Source organism: Phyllostomus hastatus, unplaced genomic scaffold (assembly GCF_019186645.2).
Source record: "Phyllostomus hastatus isolate PE091 unplaced genomic scaffold, TTU_PhHast_1.1 phas_contig_40, whole genome shotgun sequence".
In the NCBI taxonomy this organism is placed as follows: Eukaryota; Metazoa; Chordata; class Mammalia; order Chiroptera; family Phyllostomidae; genus Phyllostomus; species Phyllostomus hastatus.
The window spans coordinates 31376999-31391536 of record NW_025333872.1 but is presented as its reverse complement, the minus strand read 5'-3'; the positions used below and the strand labels follow the sequence as shown (position 1 = coordinate 31391536).

The window sequence follows — 14538 nt, the reverse complement described above, 5'->3', positions numbered from 1 at the left end:
AGGGTAGATCCAGACTGGGGGGGCTAAAGCTTTTACACTTTAAGAGAGGGCTGTTTTAAAAAAAAATACATACATAATTACAAATTATAAAAGAATACAAAATCAGGTACAGGCCTGTAGAAGGAGCCCATTTAAATGAGGGACCCCCCAAACCATAAGTGACCTTAGCTTTATAATAAATGCATTGCTAAGAGGAACCTAATGAGTCAGAGAGGCAAAAGAGTTTAAAGAAGTGTCACAAGCCTGAGACTGATTTTAATAAAAGGAGAGGACTGATGCCTTGGAAATAATTAGTTCAAGTAGGAATGGAGGACGGGCATGGAGTGAAAGGAAAAATAGTGAGCCTGGTGGCTAAGACCTCTGAGATCCAGCAAGGTTAGAATGTGGCAGGGGAGAGAGAAAGTGATAGTTTTACCAAATGCACACAAGTTCCACAAAAGCAGAAGGCATTGTGTAGTTTCCATCTTTTCCCAAGTGGTGGTAATGGGAAGCAAGGACACCAAAACCTACCTCCTGACCCAGTTACATGGGGAACAAGGAATGAACTCCTGGACTGAAGAGGCCACGGGAAAGCAACCTGCTTCAGGGAGATCTATATGTTTGTCGAGGTTTTATAAATTTCACTTTAATGATGTCAAATAGTTTTATTTCACAATACACTATACCCCAATATTGCTCAAATAATTTGCCAGCCATGCTTTTCTTATAGTTAAAAGAATAAAATAAAAATCTTACTATATGTAAAAATCAAGGTAACTGTGAAATATCTGAGAACACTGGACATACTAAATTGTATTTGAGCTTAGACTCCTGACCCACACTAATACAGGTTATGAAAATATGGAAATACCTGAACACTGAAGTTGAGACAAAATTTGAGCACCTTCAAAGTGGTGGCTTGTCATCTTTAAATTAGGTTTTATACAACGAATAAAGCTTGCTCCCTAGGAGAATAAAGGTACATTTTAAGATAATACATATAGCATTCTCATTTTTCTATTTCTACAAATACCAGCAACTTTTAGTGCATATTATCATTAATATATTAACCTCTTTCAAAATAATTGCTAAGGTATATATATGTATGTCAAGGCACTATGTTTTACTCCTAAAACTAATATAATATTGTATTTCAACTATACTTTAATATAAAAATAACTATTTGGATAAAGAAGACGTGGTACATATATACCATGGAATAGTACTCAGCCATAAGAAAAGATGAAATACTGCCATTTGCAACAACATAAAATGGACCTTGAGAATATTATGCTAAGTGAAACAAGTCCACCATAAAAAGCTAAGAACCGTATGATTTCACTCCTATGTGGGATATATAACTGAAACTCAGACACAGGTAACAGGATGGTGGTTACCAGAGGGGTGGGGGGAAAGGAGGGTAGTAAAGGATAAAAGGGACCAAATATATGATGACAGAAGATGATCTGACTTTGGGTGGTGGGCACATAATGCAATACAGAGACCATGTATCATAGAAATGTACACTTAAAACCTATAAATCTTGTTAACCAATGTTACCCAAATAAATTTACTTTTAATACTAAAAAATATATTTTCCTTCTCCATAATAACTAATTATTTTCACTTCCTCAAATTATAGGATAATCTTAATAACATTCAGAGAATTCTATATATTTAAAAAATAATTTGATTTCACATATACATTTGACTTTTTTTGGAACAAACTTAACCAAAATAACAAGCACTTTAAAAACCTTTTTTTAATGAGGGAATTTGGTTTAAAATAAATTTCTAATTATATCAGATTCACTGTGCCTATTGGAGTAAATATTAATAGTAGTTTAAGAGGACCATTTAAAAACCCAAGTTTTTCAAGTGTACTCACAGTACTTCGAAGTTTATCCAGAAGCAAATTTAACTGTGTCTGTAAAAGAAAGGAAATCACTTTTCAAAGAGCAAAAATACACAATGTCCAAAGTTATTATTAGCCCTTCAAGATTAGAATAAAACATCATACAATAACATGGATATACAACACATTGTAATTTAACAACTTCTGGTACACAGACTCTTTGACAGTAACATGCAAAATAAATGGCTAATGTAAGGACACTAACTTATTTTACTTATACAGAACTTGTATAATTAGAAGACTAAAAATTAGCAGTAATAAAACACATACACGTGCACATGCAGGTGGGACGAATGAGCAAAGTGTACCAGCAACAAAGGAAGTGAATGAAAATGCTGGGGGAGCATTCAATAAGAGATCAGCAGAGCAGTATCTGAGTGTGCAGCAAGCTAGTGTAGTTGGTGTCACACTCCATTAAGAATGAAGACATGTTTAAAATATACACTAGTGGTATATATTTGGATTGTTTTATGTAACACTTATCATAAATAAAATTATCCTGTCTAGCTGTAGAAACCCTCCTTACTATTTTAAAACATTTCATATCTCAATTCAGTTTAAAAGCTTGGATAGTTTTCTCCAAAATAAATTGACAAAGAACACTACAAGTTACTATGCTTTCCTGTTTTTAATAATGTTGAGTGTTGTAATTTAATCTCATTCAGTACTAATTTAATTCATATATTTGCCTTACTTCTCTGCAAAGTAAATTAATTACATAAAATTCTTACATTGATTTTATACTTAAGGTGTTTATTATATTGCTTACAAAAGATAAATTAAGATGACATTTCTTAAATTAACATATTGAATCAGTCACAGCTATATTTAATAATATTAATAGGTATACTTTATTGAATACTTTCTATGAGTGAATCACTGCTCAAAACTTTTCATGAGTACTACCATGTTTTATCCACACAAAAATTCTAATTAAGAATATAGCATTAGCTCTACTTTATAGGTGAAAACACTGAAGCCCAGAGGGATAAATAACTTGCCTAAGATCATGAAGCTGTCATGGCAAAGCCAAGATTCCAACATAGGGCCTAACACCAAAGTTCATTCTCTTGCCAGTAATACTAGTATACTTCAGACATCATAGGCTTATGATATAATCAATCTGGACCACCATACAACTGTATGGAAAAGCAAGTGTCGGAGCCACTAATTTGGAAAGAAAACAACTACTACAAAGTCCACGCTTCTTAATCCACAGACTAAGCACAGTATTCTCCAAAACAAAATTGAGATAGAGTAAATCAGAAGAATAAAATCAGCAAAAATAAACTAACAGCATCTGGGAAAAAAAGGAAAAATGTCAAAAATCAAAGAACAGCAGTCAAGGACCATTAGGCATAAGGGAAAACAGCCTTATATAACTCATGCTTTACTTGTATTTTATTTTTATTTTAAAGCATAAAAATATTAATGTATATAAATGACAATAAGATTTCCATCAAAAAGGGTTACTTTCCCTATATTGCTAACAGTAAAAGGGGTTATGTTCAATAGCCTGAAAATGCCACTTATCAGTGGAAAACTGGTTGTCAGTGATGCTAGACAACTGAAATATTAATATAAATGCTGGCCTGTTTTGTCTTTTATTGCCTCACATAACATGAATTTAATTTAATGAGCTATTCTATTTTAAATTAAGAATTACTTTTAATATTTCATTTCAAAGTATCTCATAAAAACATTTTAAAATTTGTTATTAATGATGTCACTCAGTTACAGCTTTCAGTTTAATGTGTAAAATGTATCTTATTGCATATAAGTAATTTTAAGGCATTTCAAGTCTCAACATAAAAGAATACTTTAATCTACAGAATGCTTTTGTTTTTATTTACACTGTGTAAAATTCCAGGTATGTTCTTATCAGCAACACTACTATATTCCTATTATCACAGTAGGAAAATACTTAATGAATGATATCCATTTCATTAAATCAGTGTTATTATATATCTATTCAGAAATTTAAGAATGTCCAAATAAGAGAAAAAATATTGCTCAAGAGAATTAGAAACTCATAACTAATGAATATAACATAAATTTAAAAACTTTTTACTCAATTATTTGAAAACGTATTATAAGCTTCCTCCTACATTTATGTTTCAGCTTAAAAAATATATAGCTTTATAAACATGATTTTAACCAGTTAGTTATTTAGAGGCCATTTCAATCCAAAAGGGATTTCAGAGGCTTATATTGTTAGTAACATGGTATTCTGACATTTAAATATTACTTTGAACTGCATCATTTTTAATATTTAAAATAAACTTAATAAAAAGCATATGTAGAGTTTTCTTGTAAATATAAATATTTTATGGAAATTTGGAAGAGAGAAATTCTATTTCTTCCTTGTGATATATTATTTTAGTCTTTAAACTTTTAAATTATTTTTATGCTAAATATTCAACAATTAGTACAGTAGTGTTCCATTTCTAAGACACATCATGCAATAATTCTTTGTCAGACCTCAAAGAATAAATTCCCCAATCCAAAATAAATAAAACAAAGGAAATGTTCTTTAATGTTAAGCAACTTGAAGGGTTTGCCACACAGAGCATTTATCTTTTACAGTTTTTAAAAGCTTCAGTCAAATTCTAGCATAATATGCACATCCATAATGCACTGTGAGAGTAAACACACTGAAAATGAATTGCAAACGGAATCATTAACTTGAGATGGCCTCTTTTTAACATGGCAGCCACTCTGTAAATAAGCGTCTACGAAGGCGATCATTTACCTGAAGCCCCTGGCTGTGCTTGCTTTTCCTCTCTCAACTCAACTAGTCCTCTCTAGCCATCCAAGAGCTGGACTACTCCAGCTAAAACAAAACTGCTGAATGAGGAAGGAAACAGAAAACAAATGGGAAACAGAAGGTTTGAAGGTCAACCAGACAGTAAGCAGAAGCAAGAGCATTAGGAGAAGCAATCAGATATGTTAAGCACCAAGAAATAAGACATTCATAAAAATTACAAGAATTTCTGTATGTTCAATTATTATACTTATTTCGTGTTTTTCTGCAAATTGTCAACAATGCAGGGTTTACCCTTGCACTTCATGAGATTTCTTATAGTGCCTACATTATGCACCGTAGAGTATATTAAACAATATATTTTATTTTAAATGCAGTAAAAAAATGTCAAGTAGTATATTTAACACAAATACCTTAAACTTGTTTCCCACACTGATGAAGCTAAGTTTTCCTGCTTTCTGTTTAGTGTCTTTGTTGTTATTTGTGGATGATTCAAATAATTCCCGTATAAACTTATCTCTGGATTCACATATTAAGGATTCAAGAGACATATGTAAAGCATCATTATTTTTTTCCACAAACTGGGTCTGAAAAATGAAGCAAACAGGAATAATTCAATCCAACTTGTGATAAGATCCCTTAACAAAGCACTGTCCAACAGAATTTCTGGAATGACAGAAATGGTCTATGACTGTACTGTGCAACACCGTCATCACCAGCCGATGCGGACACTGAGCACACAAAGTGGAGCCAATATACTGAGGCATAAGTTTTACATTTTTTCTAAATTTAAATTTAAATAGCCAGATGTGGCTACATGTTACCATACTGTACAGCACAGCTTCAACAGCAAATGGTCTTCTCCTCGTGTAAGTTATACTCACTGTTTCATAGCACACTGCTCCTGCAAAATGCCTGACAATGAAGCCTTCATCGTCTCTGATGTTCCTGTGAACTGCCAGCTTAGATTTTCTGGGAATCTAAAAAAACAACACATACAGCAGTTTTAAGTTATCAAAAATATATTACATAATTCTCTTTAGAAAACCTCTGGGATGTGAAGGAAGTAAAGTTATAAAAGAAATGTTCACACTTTACACAATTATACTGCTTTTTAAATATCTAGTAAACCTTAAAGTACCAGTAAACTCTAGCAAATGTTTGTTTATAATCTCTAAGGAAAGAAAAAAAAGGAGTATGACTGAAAAAAGAAGCAATCACATTATTTCGAAGCACATGCAAAACACAGTGGGCATTTTATACAGTTGCCTGCCTACATCGAATGCAGTGATTCTTGACCTCGCTGCTGACTTAGAACCACGTGGAGAACTTTTCACCCTCCCAAAGTTTGTATCATTCACATCAGGTAACTCCCAGGTGCAGCCAAGGTTGAGAAGCATTGCTCTAAAGAAATACCTAACATTAGCACAGGGACTCTCCCGTTGTTTTAAACCAAACATTGTAACATGTTTACACAATCACCTGAACCTATGTGAAGAAAACTAAGTCATTTTAGTATTGTACTATCTAATTATAATAGCTCATACTTGTATCATTTTTAAAAGTTTCCAAAAGTTTCCACATAAAAGATCACTTCTGACCCTCAAAATAACCTAAAATTCAGAAAGACAAAAATAAATAAGTAAACAAAACAAGGGTGCAAATTTAAAAAAAAAGACAATCTCATTTAAAGATGAAAAGGCTAAGACTTTGGAATCTTACCAAGCTTTCTCAGGGCGGGGGAGCTAGCAGACTACAGAGCCTCTCTGTGCGTGAGATGATACACCAGCACGAGGGAGAGGGAGGGACGTGGAGTCAAAATGCCTGGCCTGACCCTCAATCCACCACTGCCTCCCTATGCCAAACACGGCAGGTCACGTAACCTCTCTGTGCACAGCTCATCTTTAGCATGGGGATAAAAACAGAATCTGTCCTCAGAAAATTATGAGGAGAATTAAAAAAAATATTTCAAGTAAAACCCTTAGAAGAGTGCCTGGTACCTGTTAAGTGTTCAGTAAATGGTTATTATTACTTTTATTTCCAAAGAAATACAACAAAAGTAATGGTCTATACAAATTATAATTTACTGTCTTGTTCTTGTTCTTTTGAGAAATGTGGCCAAAGCCCATCCCTGAAACTTTAATTTGCTGTCCCTGGAGTTCTATCTCTGAATCCCTTGTCACAGTTTTGTTGACTAGCAATCAGTACTTTTGGTAAAGCAATCATGGACTCATAGACTGGTCATAAAACCAGTGAGCAGTGAATAACAGGAATGGATACATATCTCCAACCTTAGCAAAAGTTTTGTTGAGGATACATGTTTTATTTCTATCTCCACTAAAGCAAGAGAAATCAGCTCCACATTATAAGAAATATACAAGGATACAGAAGTAGTCTGGGTCAATGGAAGAGGTGGTTGGGGAATTCAATCTCCAGCTAAGGTTATCACAATTACATCAGCTTCTCCATTCTTAACTTTAATTAATGATGCAAGAATACTTGTAATCATTCACTTAAGCAATGACTGTTATGCCATGCTATGCTTTTAAAACAGTAAACAATATAAGAAGCATATGCAACTCTAAGCAACTTTTTTTTCCCCTCCCTCCCTCCCTCCCTTCCTTGTTCTCTGTAAGATGAAGGAGCACCTATCTTCATGGATGAAGTTACAGCAGTCCCCGCTTTATCAGCAGGGAATATGTTCCAAAACCCCCAATGGATACCTGAAACCATGGACAGTACCAAACTTTACACATACAATGTTTTTCCATATACACATACCTATGATAAAGTTTTAATTTATTAACTTATAAACTACAAGAGATTAACAACTGTAATTGATAATAAAATAGAGCAATTATAACAATACACTGTAATAAAAGTTATGTGAATGTGGTCACCTGTCCCAGGGGATCCCTTCCTGAAGTCTTCCTATAGGCTCAGTGCTTTATATAGCACAACACGCTGCCATCAATCAGAACACATTTTCTGTCACGTCCTCCACCCACACATTTAATGCCTTTTCCATCTTAACTAAGCACTTATAACACAATGTGGCTGTAACTTTTGCAGTTTGACATGCAACAGCAAAATTAACATGAATTTTTTTCCTTCTTCACAATTTCAGGAATAGACTATCTGTTGTTGATGTAGATCTTAGCAACCTTAGCATATAACTTTTTTCTTTCCTTATTCAGCACTTTCACCTGAAAGGAAGCACTTTATGGCTTCTCTGTGGCATATCTGAATTACCAGCATTACTACTCTTGTGCTTTGGGGCCATCAGTAAGTCAAATAGGGGTCACCCAAATACAAGCACTGTGATACCACAACAGTCTATCTGGTAACGGACACGGCTACGCAACGGATACACCGGACAAAGGGAAGATGATTAATGTTCCAGGCAGGATGGAGCAGGACGGCACCAGATTTTGTCATGCTACTCAGAACAGCACTCAATCCTTTATTTCTGGTATTTTCCCTTTAATATTTTCAGACTGAGGTTGACCACGAATAACTGAAACTGTGGACAAGGGGAGACAACTATAGTTCTTTGTGCTAGTCAGCTCTTTCTGCGCAAGGAGTTGTACTTGCATTATCGCAGGTGATGGTAGTTGAGTGTAGAGATGAACACAGATTAGGTGAACACAGGAAACACCCAAGCCACATAGCCCATCCTCATGGAGAATGGCCCTACCGTTCTTTGTGTCAAGGATTCACACATAGCTCTACGACTCAAAAGCAGTTCAGGAAACCAGGTCTTCTGGCCCTAATAGAATTGTTCTTCTTATTTATTTCTGCTTTTCTCTGTGTCTGTTTTTCCCTTTAGCTAATTCTATTGCTTTGGCTTTTATGACCTTCTCTGAGTATATTTTCCATTCAAAACTCCCTAGGAAAGAGCATCAGAACAAATTGGCTAATCACTAATACGTATTGCTTCCACCAGTCAGACCTAAGCCACACACTTCATTGCTAGTCTTACAAACATGCAGACAAGAGGTTGCTTGTATCTCTGAGTGCTAACCCATGGGACATGAACCCATCAGATCACATGATATAAAACAAAGCAACTGATGGCCAATTAGCTCAAAAGGTAAACATAAAACATGTTTTTATGTTTTTATTAACATAAAAACAGCAGGTAAATCTTTCTGTACATTTTAGATAAGTGAAATACGTTTTCCATCCAGCTAAAAGAGCCTTGGTTAGATAGATATAAATTAAATGTCCATCTCTAGAAGATGCTGTGCTAGATAAATTATAGCTGCTCTGAATTCTACATAACCTATGATTCCAATGATCTAACATCTAGTCCCTCTTTCTAAAAACTTCTCTTCCCATCAGAGTCTGAATTCTGGATGGCAAACTCACAGTGAGTCGGAAATGATCCTTGTGTTTCTGGTGAACTGCGGATGTAAAGTGTTGATCGCTTGGCTGGGGAAGGCGATTTTCTTCATCCAAAATATCCAGTACTCCCACTAGTTTTGCTTCAATTAAATCTATTTCAAAAATATTAAAATATGGTAAGATTAAAACATTTTAAAGATATGTAAGCAATTTACTAATCACTAATGATGTTGTTTGAATTTCCTGCTTGTCCAAAATAACTATAAAGTGTAAACTGCTTAAAGAATTGTTAAACAAGACAGACTCTAAAATTTATAGAAAATATAAAAAGAAATCAAGGTTCTAACTGTGTTGGTCATAAAATTATGCTTTTGGGGCATTTAGTGGTGGTGAAGGGAGTGGGGAGCATGCTGAACTAAGCTATAAATGTGAGTATTTTGATAGATGTAGAGTACGTGGAAGTGGGCTGAAAGGAAGGAGGTCCAGCCAGGACAGCATCCACACAATCAAAGGCACAGAGATCTGAGAAAGGGTATGTTCCACAAAGGGAATGTTGGGTGGACCAGGTGGGATATGAAAGTGCTTTGAAAGTTATACTACTTTATATAAGGAATTATAATACTATCTTGTCCAAATCTAGCACATGAGTTAATGACTCAATTGTCAAAATGGGTTTTTAAAACTGCCACTGGATTGAACCAGATCCAATTTACACAGTAGTTGTCAGCCAAAAGATAGGTCCAGTTAGATTTTCTGAGAAGGAATGTATTTTTATTGCAAGGTAGCAGGCAAGAACATGGGATGCGGTAGTGGGGGTCACTTCCCAAAGGGGCATATGCTGAACAAAGGATTGGATTTGGCTTCATTCAGGAAAATCATGCATAAACATCAAGGTGAGCTTCATCATCTTACGTATAGGGTGGGGATTCCTGTGTATGCCCAGTCATGCCTATACATATATCTTATGTTCAAAAATTGCAAAAAATTTCTGCTAGGAGATTTTAGTATTATGATGAGGGTATAATGAGCACATTTCATGAAGAGGTCAGTGTACAGTTCTCCAAGCTGCTTCCACCAGTCTCAGGCAGTTTGGGCCAGGTCAGCACCTGGGCTGATCCCTGAAGAAGCAGTTCTAGCAATCACCAGTGTCAGGTATGGAAGAAAGTTAAACTAGTAAGTCTCAGCACTTGTTACACATAGCAAATTAAAGGATATGGTTAAACGAACCTTACAGCACACAGGGTGATCCAAAGGGGTTTGCAGGTTAATCTAAACAAAGTTATGAACTCTGAATAAAAGTTAGTCTAAGCTAGGCTACTCACAAGGCTGCCATATATATATTAGGTTACAAACAAGGCTTACCCAACAGTTCATTTTAGAGGTGGGGTGAGAGAGAAAGGAAGACTGAGCACTAGCTGGGTAGCGACAAAGAAAGGTTTCTTTACTGATAAATACAGACAAGAAAAACAGAGGCCCCGTGCTCATGCTCACAGTGTCGTCTGGATGTAACACATGGAACTTATGAAGCCCATGTGCAACCAGCCAGAGGGTGCTGCCAACACACGGAAAACAGAAACGAAATCTGCAGAACAGCAGAGCCAGACCCAGTCAAACCTCGCCTGGGTCCTGGCTAAACTGTGAACTTCATTGTGAGACAATAAATCCCTTTACTGCTTAAGCAATTATTCACATGTTAACCATTTGAGAAAGAAAATATCCTACTCGAAACTAATATAATAATGAATATCAAGTGTAATAGAAAATTTTTTTAAATATATAAAATATTCATCATAGTAAATAAAAGAAATTTTAGAAAAACTTTCCAACATATCTGAATTTGATGCCTTGGCAGGAAAAATAACTTCGTAGCAATAGTAGAGAAGTAAAACCTCCGTCAAGTATCACAGCTACAATAAGTTTTTGTAACTAGTAATATCGGTTACATAGCACAGAAACTTTCACTCTATCTTCCCAGATTTCCCAAAGTGGAGTGAAAAAAATACATACCTATACAGTCCTGATTATCTACATAATGTACTTCATTAACACCTAACCCTTCTTTTTGATAGAGTTCTTGTTCCTAAAAATGAAACAATCATAATCATGGATATGGAAATACCATGCGATATAAAATGGATTCTTTGTTTTGTACCATTTCTGATCATAACATTTATTTGATTAGTCAGAGTACAAAGATTCACACCCTAGTTTTGGGACTCGGGAGTTTTACAAAACATCAGAGAAACAAAATCCTTGCCCAAAAGCAATGTGAAATCAAAAATTAAACAGCTAACAAAATACGTGATTTACATATGTGCACATGTTCCCTCCTGCAGATATGGAGAACAGCTATACACACATACAGATATCTGTGCATAAGTATTCAAAGCCAAGGAAAGACCAGGGCTTTGAAATATTTTGAGTGATTTTAAACTTAAATCTATCAGTAGAATAAACCAGGGGTCAGCACATTTCTTCTGTAAAGGGCCAGACAGTAAGCATCTTCAGCTGTGGGCCACATTATCTCTGTCATAACCACTCAGTCATGCCACTGAAGTGCAAAGTGGCCACCCATCAGTAAATGAGGAAGCATGAAAAGGAAGAATTAGGATATGTTAAGTGAAAAGCAAACAAGTAAGACTTCACATAGTAATGGAAGAACATAAAACCTTTACAGAGAAACTATCTTAACTGGTAAATACTTGTTGTACCTGTTTGTTTACACTAGAATTGGTTTAACCATAGTATATATAAAAGATAGAAAGTGCTGGGAAACCCATAAAGATAAAACATAATAAAATGTAGAAAAAGATGAGAGGAATGGAAATAAAAAAGCAAATATTTCACATTTCAGGTCCAGAGACAGTGGAGAATGGAACTCAGGAAACAGCAGTGCTAATATGGTGAGAATACAGTGTTGTGGGCTAGCAGCCAGGAAGGGGAGTTCAACCTGCCCAAGTCACTGGACTGCTCTGGGAATTAATTTCTTCATCTGTAAAGTAAGTAGCTGGACTAGACAACCTCTGAGTTGTCTAACTTTATTACGTCTTTGGTAAAACTTATCACAAAAAGCTCAGGAAAGGAAAGTCAAGGGTATTGGTAGGAAAACAATAGAGAATTCAAATACAAAAAGGAAAATGGTGAGCCTTATCACAAATCAACTGATCAAAGCTATCTTTACCCACACTGTACTCTAAACAATTACAAAGTAACTTTCCTAGACTGGAGACTGTGAGTGTCCGCCATGTCCACAGTTATTTATTACAAGGAAATTCTTCACAGGACCAGAGGCGGTACACAGGTAGCACTGCACGAAGGCACTGCCCAGAGGCACTCCAGGGCAATGGCCCCACTGAATCTCCTGAGTGGGAGGCTTCCTGCCACACACAAGCACAGGGCAAGCATGTCAGGTGAGCAGAAACAGGTGACATAGAGGAAGGGTGGGAGATGCTGCAGTCAGGGACAAGAGTAGAAGTTAATTGGCGGTGGCAAGAGTAAAAACAACAGACACAGAAAAAGAAACAGAGAATGTCAAGTTTAGTAAGTGTCACCAGTAAGAAGCAGATGTTCACTTATAAGAGGCGCCTATTAGAGTTTTTATTAGGTCCCTAAGCTTCATCTCTACCAGTAACACTTCTGGTTTCCGACCAACAGCTAAGCCAGTGGGACCTATGCTGGGCATCTCTGATTCCCTGGGCCACCTTACACTGCATCCCGTCCATCAGGGTAACTTTAGCATGTCTCTGCTCCTTGAAATTTAAAACAGATTAATGCAGTTCTTAAATTTAATGGTAATTACCTCCTTCAGAATCCTTTCGTTGAAAAATTGTTGAAGTTTTTCATTGCAATAGTTGATGCAAAATTGTTCAAAACTGTTATGTTCAAAGTACTCTGAAAACATAAAACCAGCACCAAGAGTCATCATCAGATCAACTTCATAATAATGAACTTACCTTAGGCTAAAATTTTATTATATCAATGCTTAAGATTAGGTAAAAGAAATACATATAACTGTTCTATACTCTCCAAATGTTCTTGTCTCAAGACTTAAATTTTGTTAGTCATTAAAATTAAGTATTAAAAATACTTTGCTTGACAAAAAGGTGTTTATCAAGATGAGATAAATGTCATTATAGTAAAAGATATAAAAATGTAATGTAACTTTTAACATAATTTAAGAACAGGTATTAATCTAAATTAATTAAAGAAAATGACTTAAAATAGCAAGTGTCTTACACTTTTTTCCTGTATAATCTGTAAAATTACAGTTACAAAAAAGTTATGGACATTAACTCATTTCTAAAATTAAGGAACTGCATTGCAACATTATCTTTAAGATCCCTGTAGCTCTAAAATGTGATGATTCTATGTATCATGTGTGTTATACTAAAACTGGTAACAGACCAGGAAAGAATGTCTGAAGATCATGAAATCTTAAGTCAGTGATAAGTGTTTCTCTATCTCTGAACAAAAGGCAATGATTATATTTTAAAATAAATATCACATTAAAGCAAAACTCTGACTGTAAACTTCCTTTGGCAAAGGTAAACATACTACAAAGGAGAAAAAGAGCACTCATACACAGCCAGAAGGAATGTCCACAATGATGAAGCCCAATTTAAAAAGTCAGATTTACTTTGACATTTTTACAACACTTTTGCTCAGGATAAAGTAGCACTCAGATGGCAGAGACTCATTCCATTTCTGGTTGCACAGCCCTGCAGTTGACCTCAAATATTTATTTTGGTATTTTAATCATTCAGTGGATACTAACTGGAAGTATGTATCTGTTGATAAATAATTAACACTAATGATGAATTTTTGCACATATAATGAGTTTGGCCTATAAGTGAGGTCAAGTTGACCTCTACACTATATTCAATGGTTTTAATGACTTAATTCTTTTTATTAGTAGCACTCAAGATTTGACCTTTACTCAGCTGCATTCGTGTAAGAATATAGAAATATCTATCTCCTAACTATAGTAGATTCTTAAATAACATTATTTTTTTACCCCTCACCTGAGGATATGCTTATTGATTTTTGAAAGAGGAGGAGGGGGAAAGAGAGAGAAAGAGAAACATCAATGTGAAAGAGAAACATCAATTAGTTGCCTCTTATACGCGCCCAACTGGGGATCAAACCTGCAACCTATACTCGTGCCCTGAATGGGGATTGAACCCACAACCTTTTGGGGCACGGGTTGACATTCCAACAGTAAAAGATATAAAAATGTAACAACTTTTAACATAATTTAAGAACTGAGCCACTCAATTGGGGTGCATAACATTACTGTGTTATAACACTGATGAGAAAAAAAATTAATTCCCAGTCAGGGCTAACATCTGTGTGGAGTCTGCACATTTAACCCATACCTACATGGGTTTTTCTGAATACTTTGGTTTCTTGCCACATCCCAAAGCTGTGTACATTAGGTTAGTTGGCCTGTCTACATTGAGTACACGTGGGTGGGTACATGAGGTGCCCAGTGATGGATGGATGTCCTCTCCAGGGCAGGTTCCCGCCTGGCATC

At 35.4% G+C, this 14538-nt stretch overlaps 1 protein-coding gene across 7 annotated transcripts in view; it reads right to left on the bottom strand.

Moving 5' to 3' along the window:
• Nucleotides 1-14538, bottom strand: part of MYO6 (myosin VI) — a 162347-nt gene that overhangs the window by 38360 nt on the left and 109449 nt on the right. For all 7 annotated transcript variants that reach the window (XM_045842713.1, XM_045842714.1, XM_045842715.1 and 4 more), the window contains exons 14-20: nt 12805-12896; nt 11013-11085; nt 9030-9157; nt 5543-5638; nt 5072-5245; nt 1868-1906; nt 851-944 (exon numbers count right to left, since the gene is read on the bottom strand). In XM_045842713.1, the coding sequence (XP_045698669.1) occupies nt 851-944; nt 1868-1906; nt 5072-5245; nt 5543-5638; nt 9030-9157; nt 11013-11085; nt 12805-12896 (696 nt within the window). The remainder of the gene's footprint in view (nt 1-850; nt 945-1867; nt 1907-5071; nt 5246-5542; nt 5639-9029; nt 9158-11012; nt 11086-12804; nt 12897-14538) is intronic.